The sequence below is a fragment of the Solenopsis invicta genome, chromosome 5, assembly GCF_016802725.1.
Source record: "Solenopsis invicta isolate M01_SB chromosome 5, UNIL_Sinv_3.0, whole genome shotgun sequence".
Lineage (NCBI taxonomy): Eukaryota > Metazoa > Arthropoda > Insecta > Hymenoptera > Formicidae > Solenopsis > Solenopsis invicta.
Window position 1 is genome coordinate 20,078,957 of NC_052668.1, and position 19,713 is coordinate 20,098,669.

At 31.5% G+C, this 19,713-nt stretch overlaps 2 protein-coding genes across 6 annotated transcripts; both read right to left on the bottom strand.

Annotated features, from left to right (window-relative positions):
- Window positions 1-170: 170 nt before the first annotated feature.
- Window positions 171-13,974, bottom strand: LOC105195075 (xanthine dehydrogenase). 5 transcript variants are annotated; one of them, XM_026133470.2, is made up of 25 exons: window positions 13,841-13,974; window positions 9,987-10,248; window positions 9,315-9,372; window positions 9,114-9,210; window positions 8,516-8,751; window positions 7,964-8,208; window positions 7,615-7,756; window positions 7,354-7,521; window positions 7,010-7,086; window positions 6,708-6,914; window positions 6,434-6,618; window positions 5,848-5,961; window positions 5,610-5,754; window positions 5,227-5,523; window positions 4,672-4,794; window positions 3,959-4,314; window positions 3,514-3,688; window positions 3,150-3,341; window positions 2,803-2,948; window positions 2,547-2,724; window positions 1,973-2,101; window positions 1,655-1,897; window positions 1,044-1,298; window positions 499-666; window positions 382-426 (listed from the first exon to the last, which is right to left on the bottom strand). In XM_026133470.2, exons 2-25 carry the CDS (start codon window positions 10,128-10,130, stop codon window positions 382-384), a joined length of 4,125 nt encoding a protein of 1,374 aa, XP_025989255.1. In that variant the 5' UTR covers window positions 10,131-10,248; window positions 13,841-13,974. The 5 variants fall into 5 exon arrangements, with proteins under 5 accessions (XP_039304977.1, XP_039304979.1, XP_025989255.1 ...); XM_026133469.2 differs by having other exon boundaries at window positions 9,987-10,179; window positions 13,841-13,971; XM_026133471.2 differs by having other exon boundaries at window positions 9,987-10,222; window positions 13,841-13,929.
- LOC105195076 (glycosylphosphatidylinositol anchor attachment 1 protein) lies at window positions 12,213-18,997 on the bottom strand. The gene is made up of 10 exons (XM_011160300.3): window positions 18,856-18,997; window positions 18,530-18,747; window positions 18,309-18,465; window positions 17,976-18,184; window positions 17,675-17,892; window positions 16,951-17,135; window positions 16,740-16,870; window positions 15,970-16,166; window positions 15,631-15,798; window positions 12,213-14,914 (listed from the first exon to the last, which is right to left on the bottom strand). The coding sequence occupies exons 1-10, from the start codon at window positions 18,995-18,997 to the stop codon at window positions 14,635-14,637; spliced, it is 1,905 nt and encodes a 634-aa protein (XP_011158602.1). The 3' UTR covers window positions 12,213-14,634.
- Between the last annotated feature and the right edge of the window lie 716 nt (window positions 18,998-19,713).

Consider the following 19,713-nt stretch of genomic DNA (forward strand, 5'->3'; position numbering starts at 1 on the left):
AAGATTACTTTATTACTCGGTCTGTTTTGTGAAATCTAATTTTATGAATTAAATTTTAAGTTTGCTCGTAAATTTCTATATTTTGTTCGACGATATACTCTCGTTCTTTCTTTGTCGATTAATATTTTTCTCTATCGAAATAAAATCGAAACGATTTATTGGCTACTAACTGAATAAAAAAATTTGTAAACTTTTTATTTGGTCCAACATTAAACTATTATTTTACAGAGGGTATCTCTAAAATCGTATACCTTTCTAATATGATAACTCGGGAGAGATTTGACTCGACGATAAAAACGGATATACAAATAAAATTGTTATATCGACAGCTTTAATATTTTTTATCCTTGAAACAGTCAAAGCGCAACTCGAGGACTCGATTCACGGCACTATATTCCATTGCCGTTTAATATCAGGCTCTGCAACCTGCAAGCAAGAAAAATTTCTCAAGTAAGGATTCGATTGGAAGATTCAACGAACAACTTAATATTTGGATACCTTCGTTGTTAAATCATCTATGCAGGCATTACGTATACGTGAGGCAGTCGCAGGGGCATCGAGTCTAAAATAACCATGAATATTCATATCTCTACGCGCAGCCTTAATTGCCTCCTTAATGGCAAAAAACGTAGATGATGCCAAAAATAGTGGTGGCTCGCCAACAGCCTGTTACATTATATCTTAATATAATGAAATTATTAATATAACGAGTAATATAATAAGTATTGCTTCGCTATAATTTCATCGCCATTTTGTTCCTTTTCTTTGAAAGTAAATTACACGTTTACATATATATATATATATATATATATATATATATATATATATATATATATATAAGGATTATCATTAAAAAAAAATAATATTTAATTCCACTGTATGAAGTAAAATCAAACTTGTGCATTATAATTTAACACGCTTTTATCACTTTACTCATTTACTTGTGTTAATAATGACATAAAACAGTATAAATAATAATAAGTAGTGAAAAGCTAATTTTGTAGATATTTTGTGCTGTAGGATATCCTATTGTATAATAATACCTTGGAAGAGTATACTGCTCTTGGATTAGAAGTTCCTTTTAATAAGGAAACATTAAATTCCTGGGGTATATTGGTAAAGCCTGGTAATTTGTATGCGCCAGGCCCTCTACTGAATAAAATTCCCGTTGGCGAGTAAATCATTTCCTCCAACGTAAATAAACCGTATCCTTGAACGAAAGCACCTTCGATTTGTCCTATGTCAATGGCTGGATTTAAACTCTCTCCCAAATCCATGACAATGTCAGTTCGTAAAACCTATGTAGAAGAATCGTTGAATTATACATTTATAATATATCACCACACGCACATATACATATATATGTATATATACTTTTTTGCTATGATATATTTGGAATCTATAAAGTTATTGCACTGTCCTTTACATCCATTGATGTAAAATCTGCGACAAAAATAACGTGAACCAAGTAATCGTGAAATAAAAAAACGGATATGTCAATTGTACAAGGAAAACGAGAATTTAACTTTAAATAAAATTAAAAAAAAATTCCCTAAAAACAGATAAGATTCCATGATAATCCCTTAGGGCGCGAGACGCGACCGCGCCTCTTGATTTTCGTGAAACATGCATTCTGTAATTATTAGTGACATACCTCATGGTCACCGGTAAGACAATCGATCTCCACCTCTGTACAAGCAACGCCATATGTGAAATAATTAAAGGGATTTCCCGTATTAGTTTCGAAGGAATATCCAATGTTCGGCGTTTGAAAGAAACCAGTAGCGGACAAACTTATCCTTTGGCAATACGCCAGTTTTATCCATTCCTCCCAAGTACCTTCCGGATTACTGTTTATTATCGGTTGTAATCGTTTCATGATTTCCTCGCATGCACGCTGTAAAATGTATTTATATATTATTTAATCTACTTGTATTCGCACTTGTATTTGCGATAAAATATTATCACGCACCATAACAGCCATGCCATTGAGATCGGATCCGCAGCTCGCCGCGGTAGCGGATGTATTGGGGACTTTATCGGTAGCCGTTTCAACAATATGTATCTTGGTAGGATTCACTTTTAACATTCTGCTGGCAATCTGTAACACGATATAATGAATTCATAATCTCAATCACCGTATATAGATTGAGTGTTATTTAACAATTTACTTTAATCGTGTGCCATTAATTTCATAATCGAGCTAATTGCTTATTTCTTTATATGTAATTTTTCTATAATTTTTTTATTTTATTTTATAACTCAACTATCATACACTATTTCATAGTTGAAAAAATCTTTTGTTCATATACAACCATTTATATTTCATACACACTTTATACATGATTATTATATTTTGTAAGAAGAATTTACAACATGCAATTCGAGTTCTTCCTATTCGTTTTTTTACACTTATGGAAAAATCTTAAATAATATAAAGAATAATTTTTAGAAATTTATCACGGCACGGAACATTTTTCAATAATGTTGCAACGGGATGTTACGTGTAAAACAAAAACAAATAAATATAATATAAATATTCATACTTGAATCATTTTTGTATGTAAACCCTGTCCCATCTCGACGCCACTGTGACTGATCAACACCGAACCGTCGGTGTAGATGTGCACCAATGCACCCGCTTGATTCAAGAATAATGCGGTAAACGCTATACCAAACTTCGTAGGCACAATCGCGAGTCCTTTCTTCTTAAACCGATTTTCTCTACAAAATTTATCGTCGATTTATTAATTTAACCATCTAATTTACACGACGTGGATTTACACAAAAACGATTACTTGCCTATTGTAACGTTGAACCTCGACTATTCTTTCGTTATAATGGGAAGACGCTAGACACTCGCGCCAGCAGCGATTTAAAGTACAATTGACCAATTGTTGGTTGTAATGCGTTAAATCGCCTTCCTTGTACAAATTTAATTCGGACAACTGTTGCGAAAGAAAATTTTTTTCGTTTATTAAATTGTTTCCATCCGCGTTGTTGGATGGAAACCGCCCGTACACGGCGACGTACACAGAATGTTCCAGCAACACGATGTAAAAACTAATAACGTTGCAAAGATGCTGCAACGTTGCTGAAACCTTTGATGCTGTACTATTTCACTCGCACAATCTAATATTAAAAATTACCTTGACGATATCCAGATGCAGATAATCGGCGATTTGTCGTATGACGGTTTCAGCTACAAACATTCCTTGCGGTCCACCGAAACCTCGGAAAGCTGTATTCGATGGCAAATTTGTTTTACACACGTACCCATATACTTCCGACACTGGAATTTTATACGAATTTTCAAAATGGAACATGGCGCGTTCCAGTACCTGAAGATATTTGAAATAGAGTCATCTTTCTTTGCGCGGTATATGTATACTACACGTAAAACTAACGTACAAAATGTGTGTAATAAAAAACTTTAATTTAATCTATTTAATTTAATTAGACTTGATCTATTTAATATAATTTTTTTTCAATCTATTACATCTTATCACTTACCGATACTGATAAATCGTGAGAGATGCCTCCATTATTATATATGTATACTTTCGCCACTTTGATACGACCGTCGTTATCAAATCCAACTTTGTACTTGAATAAAAATGGATGTCGCGTTCCACTTATCATCATGTCTTCGTCTCTATCCAGCATGCAACGAACCGGTTTCTGCAATCTACATTTATATTATATACATTAATGCAAATTTAACTCTGATAAACAAACGATATAAAAGTTTAATTTCAATCACTCTTGGAACAATGTAATTTTGTTACAGTCTTATTAACTCGCGAGGCTGAAATATTCTGTACTGTATGGGAAATGCAAACTTTTCATTAGCTCATTCACTTTGCATGTATATGTGCGTGCGTGCGTGCGTGCGTGCGTGCGTGTGTGTGTGTGTGTGTGTGTTTGTATTTTAATCAATATAAATTTGTATACGTACCTGTGTGCTGCGAGTGCCACTGGTATTGCGAGTAACGCCGCGCGAGATTCTTTCCCTCCAAATCCACCTCCTATACGCTTTACGCGAACGTTAACTCTATTCAGGTGTATATTTAAGACATGAGCAATCAATTTCTGAATCTCGGTAGGATGCTGCGTGGAGCAAAATACTTCCAATTCGTTTTCTTCGCGAGGCACGACGATAGCAGCGATTGTCTCCAAGTAAAAGTGCTCTTGTCCGCCTATGCGTACTTCTCCTTCTAAAATATGATCCGCTTCCGCAAAAGCTTTAACCGCATCGCCTTTAATAATACGCTTAGGGAAGCCTGGGAAAAACGATTTATGCGCGATAGCATCCTAGAAGAAAATTGTAAGGTGGAATCAATCTAATGTTCAACGAATACTCTGTCTTGACTATATGCATTTCTAGATATATTCTGTCGATATATAACATTACGGATGGTCCGCGACAAATCTATAGCTTTCCCATCGACACAATTTTTAATAAATACTTTGCGAAATCTTTTCTCGGCAGATTTTACATTTTACTGTGCTGCGTACATGTTAATAGAAATGTAATACGGCACACGTAAAGAATTACGAATAAAAATCTCTTCCAGAAATTTGACGCGAATGATATAGCCATCTCGATGAGCGAGCTATATTACAATTCTATTAATGCGAATAGTATTCTTTCATATTAGTATGAAATACCTCGATAGATATGATAATAGGTTGTAAATCTTCATATTCTATTTCAACCATTCTTGCCGCAGCTTGAGCAATCATCTGATCAACGGCAACAATCGCACCAATTATTTGACCTTGACTAGTAACCTGAAAAAGAAAAAAAGGGAATAAGTTAATAAAAAAAAAAATAATAAATTATTATTATTAAATTTAATTAATAAGAATAATGAAAACATTAAATTTCTTCCATGAAATTATTCGAAATATCTGCGATTTTAATACGTTACTTCATATATAGAGATCACCGATTGAGAAACCAAGTTGTGTATTATCACCATTGTTCGTCATTTTTCAAAAAAGTGAGTTTAGAAATTTCCGATTTAAGTTTTATACATCCGTTAAAACATGAAAATAAATTTAAGTAATTGTAGTTTAGTGATAAATTTAAATCGCTTTCGCATTAAAAATTGCTTTTTGAATGCAATTTTGTCATAAGAAAAGATTGTTTTTGCGTAGAGAATTTCATTTATGCACAAACGTTCGACAAGGATGATTCATACTTATTTTTATTCGACGTACCTTTTCTGACGCAAATACCTCGTCGTCGTGAAATACAGGGCCCACCCATCTTCTATCTTCCGCTATATCTTTCGAAGAGAAAAATGATACAACTCCTTCTACGGCTAGTGCTTTAGACGGATCGATTTTTACAATTTTTGCGTGTGCTCTGGTAGAGAGAACCAATGCCAAGTATAATTCATTTGCAAATTTAGGCATATCGTCGCAATATATCGCTTCTCCCGTCGCTTGCTTGAATGCACTAGCGTGCACAATAGGACGTCCTAATAGATCGTGTGAATCTTGATTTTCAGATATCTGTCCGAGATTAAAGAAATAAATTTAAATAAGAAGAATTTTTTAATTTTGATCGAGAGTTATTGGCATTTGAGTTCAGATATTACCACTTGGTAATATTGCGAGCTTTTTGGTGCTTTGTAATGGAAACAATCCGAAGCGCTTTCCAGTTCCTTCGACGTATACTCTACGTCTGAAACGTGATTCTTTGATAATTCCTTCGAGATGAGAAGGAATCCTTTAAAAAATAAACTGAAAGAAAATATATGAATTTGAATTATTCGTGGCACGTTTTGCTAACTTATCTCTCAATTATTAATGTAACAATGTGATCTAATATGGAACCTGAGAGTGAGAGATCGACGATATTTAATCATTCCTCCTGGTGCATTATCCGCTAATGGTAGTTCTTCGAGTAGGGAATCGTAAACCTCTTCCAAGATCGATTTATTCCATTTCCTGAAATTACAATGTTTAAAAAAAAAGAAAAAAACTAACATTTCTAAACTCCATAAAAAGAAGAGAAAAATTTTCCTTGGTTTCTATATGTTGAACATTTTAAAAGTTTAGCTTTCAAAATGTTCTATTTTACTTAAATGTTTAAAAAGTTTGAAATTAAATCTGTTGAAACAACTATTTTGTATAACGTGCTGCAACTGTGCTTCATATTTGTAATTGATGATATATCGCGCAAGATTTGCAGTTTCTCCTCACAGCTTTTGCTGCTAATTTGTCGTCAAATTGTGTGAGCAAACTAATCGAATAGATAGCTATAAATCTGCAATTAAAATTTGATCGATCTGTTGCTAATCTACTAGCAAATTACCAACACCTATCTCGGTATCCGAGATACAGCACAAAAGCTTGCAGCACAAGACGCTTATGAAACACAAGTGTACGTATAATCATCTGATGACGTTAATAATATTACCTTCCAATTATTTTCTGACAAGTTTGACTCGCCAAGACAGTAGTAGGCGCCATCCCACCAAAAGCAATATGTACCTCTTGAATTACGTTTGTATCAGGAATGAAACGTACATTTAAGGCCATATTGACTATGGCGATATCATCATCTCGCCTCTTCGCTTGTTTATAGGCAATAAAATATTGATTCTGCAAAGATATACGATAAGAAACCAAATTGCTCGTAGCAAATTTATTCATTACTATATTTATTGTATTAATTATTAATAATCTTTTACCTTTTCTGTAAACGGAATATCAATGGAAACTAATATTTCTTCAGGCAATACGATGTTACGTCGGTATCCGACGAAGAAAGTGTGGTCCATCGGTATAGTTCGACTGTCATATTTTAAACTACGTAAATTTAATTTAACACCCGCAGCCATAAAGATTGGATTTAAATCCGATATTGGGCTCCCAGTCATTATGTTACCGCCCACAGCCTGATTATTAATCAATTAATCATAAATATATGTAATACTACGTCATAAATAAATATCAATAATATAACACATCGAAAAGATATACACGTACTTACAGCAACATTTCTTATCTGTTTTCCAGCAAACCAATGTAACATATTTATTATTTCCGTAAAGATTTTTGTAGTATATTCTATTGGGAAACATTACAATTGTATATTATAACCAATATTTAAATAATAGTTATTTACTTATTATTTATTATTAATATTATATAATTGCTATAATTTATTTGTCCTTTTTACGTTAAATAGGATTATTATCAAACAACAGGAACATGTAGCACTAATTAAATCGCAAAATTGTATTATAACGAGTACAATTGTAATTGTCTGCGTAAATCAAATCTTTAATTATAACATTAAAATAAATCTAATTTTAGATCTATTCTAGATCTTACCATGTTTTATATTAACATAACGTCTCAATGTTTCCTCGAGTTCGACTAAAGTCACATTTGCGCCTATTCTCAGTGCCTCTGGTGTTTCAATAATTTCACGCATCTCTTTTACTTGCGTTGGCTGTACGAGTATCGGGTATATTAAATGTTTAAATTTCATTTCGACCCCTGTAATAGAGTATAAATAATTTTTTCTATCTTGATGTGTCTCGCGATATGTACATTTATATATACCTGAAAATAAGAATAAAATATACAAACCAATTTCTGTGTTACCAATGACGAGTTTGGCATTTGGATACTGTTCCTTGAGGGCGAGCAATGTCTTGAGATTCGTTGGCCTGTACCAACTGACATTTTTCCCTTTTATTATCAGATATTGCTTGTCCAGTTTAGATTCAAGCTGAATAAAGAAAACATGTTATTTAAATAAAAGTGCGATATTACATCGTGATACGTCGCAATGTGATATCTTTCTATAGGATATCCGTAATATTTTATTATAATTTGTGATATTACTATAATATTGCTGACGTATTACACGCTGTGTGAATTCTATTCTGTATCTTATGTTATTTGATTCGAAATCTTCTCAGCGGTAACAATTTACTTTTAATTTTGGCGGAAATATTGGTTCCTGAGTGGGATCGTACGGACGGAATTCTTTAGAATTGAAAATCTCGGTTGGTTCAGACGTGAAAGCCTTTTTACAACAAGCATCGCCCATCGAACAAACTCCCACACCATTTGTCTCTTCTCGTATATTAGTCATCAATCGCGATCGTTCCCATTCCTCCGTAAAAGTCTTGAATCCTTCTATAATCGGTCTGTATCCTGTACATCTACACAGATTACCTACGAGATACGTCATTATTATTATCGTGTAATTTATATGATAATATAATACAAATTACAATGTATATATACCATATAATCATAGATGTAATACATTTATAGTTATTATATATTAATTATAATTATTATGTATATAAATATATACAGTTTTATAATAATTATTATTATTATTATATATATGTATATAATCATGTTGTACATTATGCGTTTATATGTCAATGGTATAATAGTCAATTTTATCTATAGAAAATTGTTACACACATACATATACACACACACACACACACACACACATACACACACACACCTTGAAACGCAATTTCTAAATTTTCCATCGTCGGTTTCGGTATGGTACGCAACAGAGCATACATGGACATGACTATACCAGGTGTACAAAATCCACATTGAGATCCGTGTGCCATGGCGATACGTTCTTGTACTGGGTGCAATTTGGTCTTTGTGCTGCCAATACCTTCCACGGTGGTGACAGCTAAGCCGTGTACAGCGCATATTGGTGTTAAACATGCGTTAACAGCCAAATGACTGTTTGAATTTACAACAGGATATTAAGGAGATAGATTTTTTCATCATCGGAAACAGCCATCGAATCATTTTGTACAATGTATCTATTATATAAATTTATTACGTCAACAAGTAGCAGGATGTAGACGACGTAGATCACTAGATCAATCTAGCGGTAATACACCAAAATCATTGCTATGTCACTACGTGATGTATCATTCTATACAACACAGAATAATATATCGGTATAACATTGCAAAAACGTTGCAAAATTGCAACATTGCTGGAAATCTTGGAATGTTCTGTATGTCGACGTATGAGGTCTTTCGACGTACGTTATTCCGCTACTTGTGCCTTATTGTTATATACGATAAAAAGGATACGTAACTTTTCCAGTGGCACGATTGAATTTTGAAATCATAACCGTGCAGGCTCCACATCCTCCTTCCGCACAACCAAGTTTTGTACCAGTCAATCCAACTGAATCGTTATATATTAAGGATGAATAAAGTAATAAAGTAATATCGCCAATAATGTTGTTACAATATAGGCGCGAATAAATTCATAAATTTATAAAAGGATACGTTTGTTGCGAAGATACCACAAAAGCGTCCATTGCGGCTCTATATTCTTATCTAAAATCTGAATCACGAAATACATTATGTACAACGTTTAACGTATAATACGTAATATTTATACAATATACAGAATGCCTCTGACAGTCGAGAAGTAATGAGAAAAATTTATTTTTTTCAAAAGATAATTTTATTATTATTTATTTCCCTCGAAATTTCCTACAACTTTTGTCTGAAATATTTATATATATATATATATATATATATATATATATATATATATACATATTTTTTTTTTCTAAAATTAAATTTCCAGATATTCGAAAATAAAACTGAATGTTCAGAATAAATCAGAATAAATTAAAGACATTCTAGTATTTTATATTTTTATAAGAATTTGTTTATATTTTCAATTTATAAAGATTTCTAAAAAATATCTTAAACTTTTTCAAATTTTGTTATGTTTATTTTTTATTTTATTTTTTATTCTAGAAAATATGTAGACTTTCTGTGCGTTTCTGAAAATTGTTTCAATCCGCATAAAGAGTCTGTGAAATTTTCTAAAAAATTGGAAAATTCTGAAACAATTCTGAAAAATTATATGAAGAATTTGAAAACATACCCGAGTCATTAAATATATAATTTATAAATTGATTAGAATACATTTCTCTGCCATCGTACCTCTTTTCCGTTCACATAAAAGACAAGAGTGTCCGATATTAATGTTTCCTGGGTTTTATCGCCGTTGGAATCATCTTGATAAAATTTGTCGTGATTTACGTTCCCATTGTACACAAGCAGTTTCTCGATAGAGTTCTTTTCCATTTTCTGTCTGTCACAAACTGGCGGTACACTATTGCATTCCTTTGATCCGCTGTAACGCACTCGTATAATATCAATACGATATACAGAGGTATCTATTGTACGAATGTCAGATGTTATTCTACGAGACAAAAATATCGGCAGCAGTTTAGATAATAATATTCAACAATTTTGCCACGTCAAACTGCAATCTTCGATGTAATCTTCATTATACTGCGTAACACTCGATTGAGAACACGAGGCGAACGAATAAAAGTCGTTCTTTTCAGCTTGCGGGAGTAAACAATTGTAATCACAAATATATCACACTCGACAATCGAGCGTACAAATAAGATACGTGATATACGTGTGTCTATTCAGATAATGATTCTTTTCCTCTTTTCAATATAGGCGCATTCGCAATTGTTATTTACGTTAATCGCGATGGACAGCGACCCAGCTTCGCTACTTACAGCAGCTTCCATCACGTTAGAGGCGGATTACAGATGATTAAGTTAATGAACGGTTGCTGCTCTGTACGCTCAACATACATACATACATACATACATACATACATACATGTAATGGTACTCTGCAGAGTAATAGCAGCGAAACGTCTTCCGTCGGAATGACAAGTATGAAACGTCTTTGGATTTATTTTGGTTTATGACACCATTCGATCGAAACTCAAATGCACAAAGCTTCTTTGATTATCATCGGTATCAATATAAGTGATATGTGAATTTCAAATACAAATGACGTATCAATATTAAAAATATATAAATTAATATGTTATTGTTAAAACGTTACTAATATTTTTTAAACATTGTATACAGATTTTCTTGTATTAAAGGTGTATACATATAAATAAAAAATTACGACTCTCCTCTGTAAGAATATTATAATAGAATCAATGTAATATTCGCATTACTCGCGCGCAAAATAAAACTTTCAACCTTATCGTTTAGTACAAATCGTAAAGAAGTGAATACCGTAAAATTTTAAAAATCTTTTTTACGCATCTAAAAATTAACAATTTAAGATTTTTCTTTTTTATGATTTGTACTAAACGTTAAGTTTAAAAGTTTCAAGTTATACGCGCGAATACTGCAAAGATCCCACTGTAATATCCTTCCAATCCACTCGCGATACAATCTTCCCCTTACCAAATAACTTTCAAAGAAACTTTAAAGCTTCTTTTCGACAATATTTAATTAAAAATATCGTTTAGAGTGTTTTGAGTTTATCGCACAATCTGACAAATCCTTCACAGATATTATTATCAAAACACTCTAAACGGTATTTTTAATTAAATACTTTAAATACTTAAAAATATAAATTTGTGAAATTTTTTATTATTCTTGGATACGTATTGAAATGTTAAGGACGAAAGTATTCGTTCGATCCCATCTCAGAGATTTTATATCAAGTTGAAGAAATTAACCTGGAAGCTCTCCAATCTTTTCACATAATATAAGATTTTATGATTAAATGTTGAGAAAAAGTTTATGATTAATATACAAGTATGAATTGTTTCCAATTTTTTTAACTGTACAGTTTTTTTCAAATAACTTTCCAAAGCATTTAGTCTTATGAGAAGAAGAGTAAGTAGTCTCAAGTAAATTTAATCACAAACAAAATATAAGAGTTTTGAAAAACTATTCATAAAGAACAAGAGAGTTTATATAAAAAGAACATTTTGAAATTAAAAAAAAAAAAAATAAACTTTTACATCATCTTCGTGTAAGAGTATTAAAATATTCATAAATTATATTATATACAATTCTCTTTAAATGTAATCACACTAGTAAAAATGTATCGCCTATTTTTTAATCATTAACAAACTTTTTTCAATTTTTTCCATATGAATATTTATTAATAAAAAAAATTTTTTAATAATAAATTATCGTTTTCATTGTTTAAATCTTATTCGTTTTGAAAATAAATGAAAAGTCACGTAACACCACTTTACTTATATAAGATGAAGAACTCTCTTAAGATAAAATTCTATTTACAATTTTGCGCGATTTACAATTTTTCGTGTGATATGACAAAAAACACTTGAAAAATGAAAAAAAAAATATATATATATTTCAAAACATTAAAAACATTAAAAACATATGTATTTCATTAAAATGCGTATGTCAAAATCATATAAAATTACGAATAGAATTTCATCCAGATCGGATAAGAATCATAAATCATGTGTAAAGTGAGTAATATTTACTATCTGATTTCACGTGGAATGTTGAGAGATATATGTATAAAATGTTGCTCGCGAGGCGAGCACGAAAGATTGTTTTCAATTTTCAGTGCATTGCACTTCCTATATTTTTATCTCATTCATACATACGCGTGTCGCGATAAAGTCAAAATTTAAGATGCATTTGAACTACCACTAAAATCATGATAAAATGTACGTCTCATTGCACTTATTTATGTTCGATTTGTTTGCGTTCGAGATACGTGTTGTACGATTTATAGAATGTAAATATAATAGCGAGAAAGAATGTTATTTTAAGCAATTATATCGTACTTTATATCGTACTTTCCTAAACAAATTGTAAGCGATACATCGAGTTCACAAAAGACAGATTTTTAATGAATTAGGCATAAAAAAATTACATAAATGTTTTTATTTTTCTATTAATTGCAAATAAATTTTATTATTAAAAATGCCTTTTATAAATTGTAATATGACTGATGGAATATTCGATAGCAATTTAAGAAACGAGCACACACGGGGAAAATTGTCTCTTAAAATTTTCTCTTAAAATCGTACGTAGGACTACATAAATATCGAAAAATTTTTAAAGTAAAAGTTTTTTCTGAGAAAAATTTTGTATGTGCAATAAACAAACATTTTATTTAAAATTTGCATGAAAAGGAAAACTTGGTTATAATACTGTTAAAAAATATATAGTACTTATGTATTATATATTGCTACCGTTAGGCGTTTGGATGTTTTTCAAATGCATATTACGCATATAAAACAAATATTAAGAATGTAATATGTAATTCTCACGTAATAAATTACATATGTTTATGTAAATGTGTCGCAATGTTATAAAATAACCGATACAAACGCGTATCCGGCGTATCTCTACGAAGTGTAACGAGAACCGTTCAAAAAAAAAAAAACCGAGCTAAAAAAACCGCTTAAATATGACTTTCATCGAACGGACACAAACACGCGAAGCTCGAGGAGGTCGCGATTGCGTCTGATCGTACTTATTGCGACATTTGTACAACGTCAGGAACGATTAGATGAAGTAACGTGTGACGTTCGATAGTAACCGATACACGATAGAACAAATTTTGTATTTATGTTAAAACCGATCCTTATTAAAATAACAAAATTTACGATTAAATCAAATGTATCATTTAAAACTAAATTCTAAAATAAAAACAAATAAAATGTACGAATCGATATATCATAACTGTTAATTTTACTAAAGAAATGTTTTCACAATTTATTTCTAAATTATATCAAAATGTTACTTTTTTACATAATACGTGTTGCTTACCAACATATTCCTGCGTTAAATTTAAATCAATAGAACAATTTGAGTGGAGCGTTTGAAATATAATATAAAAAAATGTATTAAATCTAACACAAATTTTTTAACTGTGTACCCAATGTTCCGTCAAGATCATTCACAATTGAACGATACGTAGCGTGTCGTCGATGTATGCCGGCGTATTGATGCTTGTAGAAAAAAATGTGTACATACCGTTATATTCTGCCTTTTAACGCATAGATACTTGAACTCTAGAACGAACTCACGCACTCGTCCAATGTTACCACGCTCGTCGCACGCGCTAGACTAATCAAACGGATCCTCAGGAAGAATATCGCGAGGGTTATCATCGGAAGATATACTATATCTACCGAATGACGTATTATTGACAAAGATGTAACCTCATGAGAAAATAAGTCGAGGACTCCTTTCGAAATGCGCTTCTCCCACTTTGCCTGCCGAGAGAGAACAAACAACTTTTCTCAGATACTTATCAACGAGTTAAATCGATGGCTATGGGAAGAATTTACGTTGCAAATATCATTTGACAAGGAAACAGCCACAACTGTCCGAAACAAATTCGATTCCATACAATACCGAATATAATGTTAACGTTTCAGCAATATTGCAGAAAAGTTAAGATTTAATGAGAGACATGACTCCTTAAAACTGTAGAAGAAAGAAAATATGTTTTTAAAAAATATTGAATTTTGAAAAAATCTACATTAGTTGTAAAGTACATAAAATAAATCATAAAGTTTTGTCAAAAATATTTTACATATCTTATCGTTTAGTTGATAACTGCTCGATCGAATCAAATATAAGCGATACCATCGATTGTTTCACTCCTCGAATCTCAAATTGGGCCGATAAAAAAAAATACGCGTCTTAAATTCTTGTGTTTAACAATGCTTTTTCATAAATTAAAGAGAATCGGTTCCAGACTGTTACGGTCAGTTCCTCGTGAGAAAAAATCGAGCCGTTTGAGCGTGAGTTACACAATTGTTTTATCGCGAGGGTACTGCAGTGCTAGAGCGCATAACGTTCCAAAACAATAGCCATATCGGTAGCATAATGGCACTGGCGACGTTGTAAAACCAATTGCCATATATCATGGAATCTACAATACTGAATACGAGCGCCTGCTTATTGGCGCGGTAGCCTCTGAGTAGCAAAGATGGCACGGGGTCGGCGGGGAAATTAAGATATGTATAGCCCATCACAACGATCGCCGACGAGATAAACGGATGCAGCATAATCCACGCGATATACTGACTATAGCGAAATCTGAAAAAGCAAAATACTTTTAATCGCGATAGCGAAATAGAGTCATATACAACATAGAGAATATTGAAAGAATATTGCTCTCTAATAAAGTGTCAAAGTTTTTGCAACTAATCTTCATTGATTATTAATGCTGCTGCTACTTTGAAACAACATTGAACAAATTATCTTTTAAAAATTGGAAAGATATATATGTATACATTTTATTAAACAAAAAATTAATTGTTAAACATAAAATATATTAATTTGATTGATTTCCAGCAAGAAAATGTCATCATTTTGATGTTTATAGTTACTCATTGTAAATTATTAACATCATGTTACTTGTGTGAATAATATGCTATAAAAAATATATAATTTTTAAGCAAAAACAATATTACACAAATTTAATTTGTTAATCAAATTAATCCTAATTACATAAAATAAAAGATTCTTAATTTTATAAAGATTTAAGACTATGATTACTTTTATATTATTCATAAAAAAAAAATAAAATAAAATGTTTAAAACATTTTCTAAATTATGAGAAAAAAAAATTTTTTTAATAATATAAACTCTTATTATTTAAAATTGGTTTCTTCAATTTCCTAAAATATACTTAATATATCTAGATATGCATATAATATTGTAATTCAATGTTTCTGAAGTGTCGCTTCAACGTTCGTGTGCCAAATGAAAAAAGAGATGCTTGCAACAAAATGGAATTCAGTCACGCTTACCTAGATGCAGACTCGTGATGCGGCGTTATCAACAATATAATGGGCACATACACAACGGCTGTTACTAAAGCCAATGAAAAATTATGCATGGCTATGCACATTAACGCGGTAGCTAGCTCGATCAGTGCAATGACACAGACGAGTGATATATTTTCGTATTTAATCGACCTACAAATTATATTCATTAGTAGCATACAGTCGAATCGTACAAGTGATATCTTTATTAAGAAAAAAGCTGTTTATTTTCTATATAGTTAAATAAATATTTAAACTGAACAAATTTAATCAAGTTAAATACATTAGTAAAGTTAAAACAGCTTTTTTCCTCAGTGTTTTTACCTTCTTAAATTAAAGCGCCATAACAACGTCAGAATCGTGATTAGAATGAAACTGATATATAGTGAATCTTCTGTACGTAGATTGAACATGTGTGATCCAATTGAGGTAAAAGATCGAGGACAGGCCATTATTAATACTCCAAATATGTGAGCCCACAGCACTTCGGAAGCGATACTTCCGATGTCAAACTCTTCAATCTGTTTAGTAGAATAAAAATCAGTCTTTTCACATAATAGGATATATAAGCTTCCCTAAATTTTTTCAAATATACTTTTAATTATACAGAATTTTGCAAATAAGTATTTTCTCTAAAATAATATTTATAAAAAGCAACATTTTCGCTAACAACACGTGAAAACTATATTTACAAGAATAGAATTTAAAAAACATTTTGAAATTGAAAAAATCAAGTCCCACGGTATCTTTGTGTATCTGTGTAAGAATATGAAATGTTCATAAATTACATAATTCGCTTTAAAGATGATTACACTAATAAAAATATGACAATGTCGTTTGTTATTGTATTTAAATAATTATTACATTTATTATAAATTCTTTTTCAATTTCTTCCGCATCAATATTTATCAAACCTATAAAAATATTTTCAAGTAACGAAATTAATGTTTTTATTGGTTAAATTTATTTATTATTTTGAAGATGACAAGTGCCAAAAGTTCCTGTATTAAAAGATGTATATAAATAAAAAGCCACATGACTTTTCTCCATTTTTTTTTAAGCTGAAGAATCTCCTTAAATATATAGAGGATTACCTTATTTGATGAATCTTGTTTATTCTTCGTCGTTTCATTGGAACTATTTGGTGTTTGTAATCTTTGCCAAATGGAAAATGCCTTTATGAATACACTAGCGATTATTAGTACCAAAGGCCGCATGTATAAACCTGCAAAAAAATTTTTATTTATTTATTTATTCGCGTTTGAAAGATTGGAAACGTGTTTGAAATTTATCTATTTTTCTTACCAATAGAAATATATCGATCGGTGGAAGGTAATAAATAGAAAAAATACGACTGATGAAAACGCTCTAATAAATTATTAAGTGATCTCACTATACTCTCCACTATGCGTCCCACTTGATAAAAATTTGCCTCTGTCTCTTTTCCAGACTTTTTGAAACCTTCCAACGTAATGGCCTCAATACCAAACCTAGTAAATAAAAATGTAGTTAAATATAAAAATTAACATTATTGAAAAACACAAAAAAAACTAGAAAATAGAAATAACATATTAAATCAAAAGTTTCTAATTGACAAGTCTGTTCATAAAAATGTTATATACCTATATACATATAAAGTAATTTATAATTTGTGCGTTTTTTCTTGTCCAATTACACAAAATTGATTAGAAATCTTCAAGTTAAAGATATGATATCTATATTTCAAAAATCTAAAAATCACAATGAAACTTTGCATAAATCATTTTGAATACTTAAATTACTTGTAAAAAAAAATTTAGATTTTTTATCAATGTGTTTTAAAATAATTTAATTTTTAATAATAAATTTAAAAAATGTATTGTTAAATAAAATGTTATTTACATAATCTTGATATGTGTGTAGTTTGTTTAAAGTACAAATACGCGCGCGCGCGCGCACACGTTTCAAATTTCAATTTACTTTGCAAGAATTATTGCACAGGTGACACATCCTTAATTCTGCTAATATAATCTCACTTTATTAATTGTACCTATGAAAGAGTCCATGATTGCCAGTTGGCACCCCAGTGGCCTGTGTCGCTACCATACTCATCAACGTGTTAAAATGATACCACCAACTCTTAAATTTATCCCTGTAGTTGACATCGAATCGACGTTGAAAGGACTGTCGGATTCCTTCTTTAGCTATCATATTTTGTGCCAAGTTAAAGAGATCTAGATTAGGTAGCTGCCCATTTAGTCCTTCTATCTGAGAACAACAATTATTTTGCAGGCAAAAAGTATCGCGTATATATGCACGAACGTATGTGTATGTGTTCACTGTTTATGTACTTTGACGTCGATCGATGTAATCTTCATTGCATGAAACTCGAGATTGATAGCAGCTTGAATAGAGCCAGCCCTTCCCGATAAGTCTCCTGGTATCAAAATTCCATCCTGACCACTAGTAACACCATGATACGCATCTAGCCATGCTTGCATGCCCAACTGCTCATGCTCCGTTACAAGGAATATTATATCCTTTGCCCAATATTTTTGCTCTATACATGAATGACCATTTACAATTACTAAATATAATATTACGATGTTATTTGATATATATAATTTCATATATTAATATATTATTCGATATATTATTTATTATAGAGATTTATAAAAATATACTTCTGCAAAACTTTGCAAAGGCAAGTAACAGAGCTATGGAAGGTGCGGTATCTAAATAAATGCTATTGATGGGTCTATATGGTACGCTGACTACAATTGCTTCGGTACTGGATGCTCGTGGAGCTCTAACAATGCCGTAAATATTTTGCCCTGCAAACTATAAAATTTTGCATATATATGCGCAAAGAGAAAATTAATATAAAAGTTATAATTATTGCTACCTTCTGTTTCTGAAATGGATAGATCAGAGAAAAATTGTGAACGAATACGTCCAAGTGAAGCTGACTGAATTTCGCCGAGAGCCAAGCGTAAGGCGTGCTATCCGGATATCTTTTCATTTCGTGAATTAGTTCGTGGTAGTACTGTTTTGACGTTTGTTCCAGGTTGCTCTCTTTTGTAACCAGCCCAGGTAGCAGAGCATTCTCGGAAAAATAGGTATCTGCACAAATTGATTAATTTTGTTAATTTATATATATTAAAGTCTAAAAATTAAAATTACAAAATTGTGTCTTTAATTCATCTCATTAAGAAAAAAACACACACGTACTGTCATTGAACGCCGGTAATGCCAACAACATTAACCATACGACTCCTCCTACGTACAATACAAAGCACAGAAATTTCTCCCATTTTAATAATAATTTGATTATTTTGCCGGTTCCGGCTCGAGGATCCGTAAGTAAACCCATCTCGTTCGTATTGCAGAGAGATGCAATTCTGAAAACTTAAAAGTCAACAATTTTATTCGCTACGACTTTGACACTTAACCTATTGAAACAACAGCTGATAACAGCCCGCCATCTGGCGGCATCTGGTAAAAGCTTTTTCATCCATTTAGCTCGAATGAGCAAAAATCGATCGATTGATCAATGTTCAATGTTTGTTTCTATATCAAGTAATCGATTAGTTTTCGATGCTTTTAAAAATTTAAAGTAATTATTTATAGAGGCCTCCCCTCGAATTTCGATAAAATTGGGCTCATTCGAGCACTTTTGCGCGAAACGAAAGAATCCAGAATCGTAGAAAATAATAATTGTGTCGCTCTGCTCCACGAATAAATGAAATAAATTGTTAAAGTTGACAACTTATATATATACTATTTTTGTCATACCAACGAAATGTAGCATATGTATAGCGACGTGAACGTGCAGGTCACACGCGCATGGTCAAAAGTGCAAAATAATGTAAATTAAACGCGTGTAAATAAATATTCTCTGCTTTAAAACATAAATCTTCGTCTTAAAAAACACAAAAGTTAAGAAAATAATTTGTATTTTTCAAGTCAAAAATTTTCTGCTTTTTTAAAGCAAAAAATTTTTATTCACACGCGTGTTTCAAATTCTTGCACTTTGTGGCCATGTTCACGTTGTTACATGTTACACGCTGCACACGTATGCTGCTGATA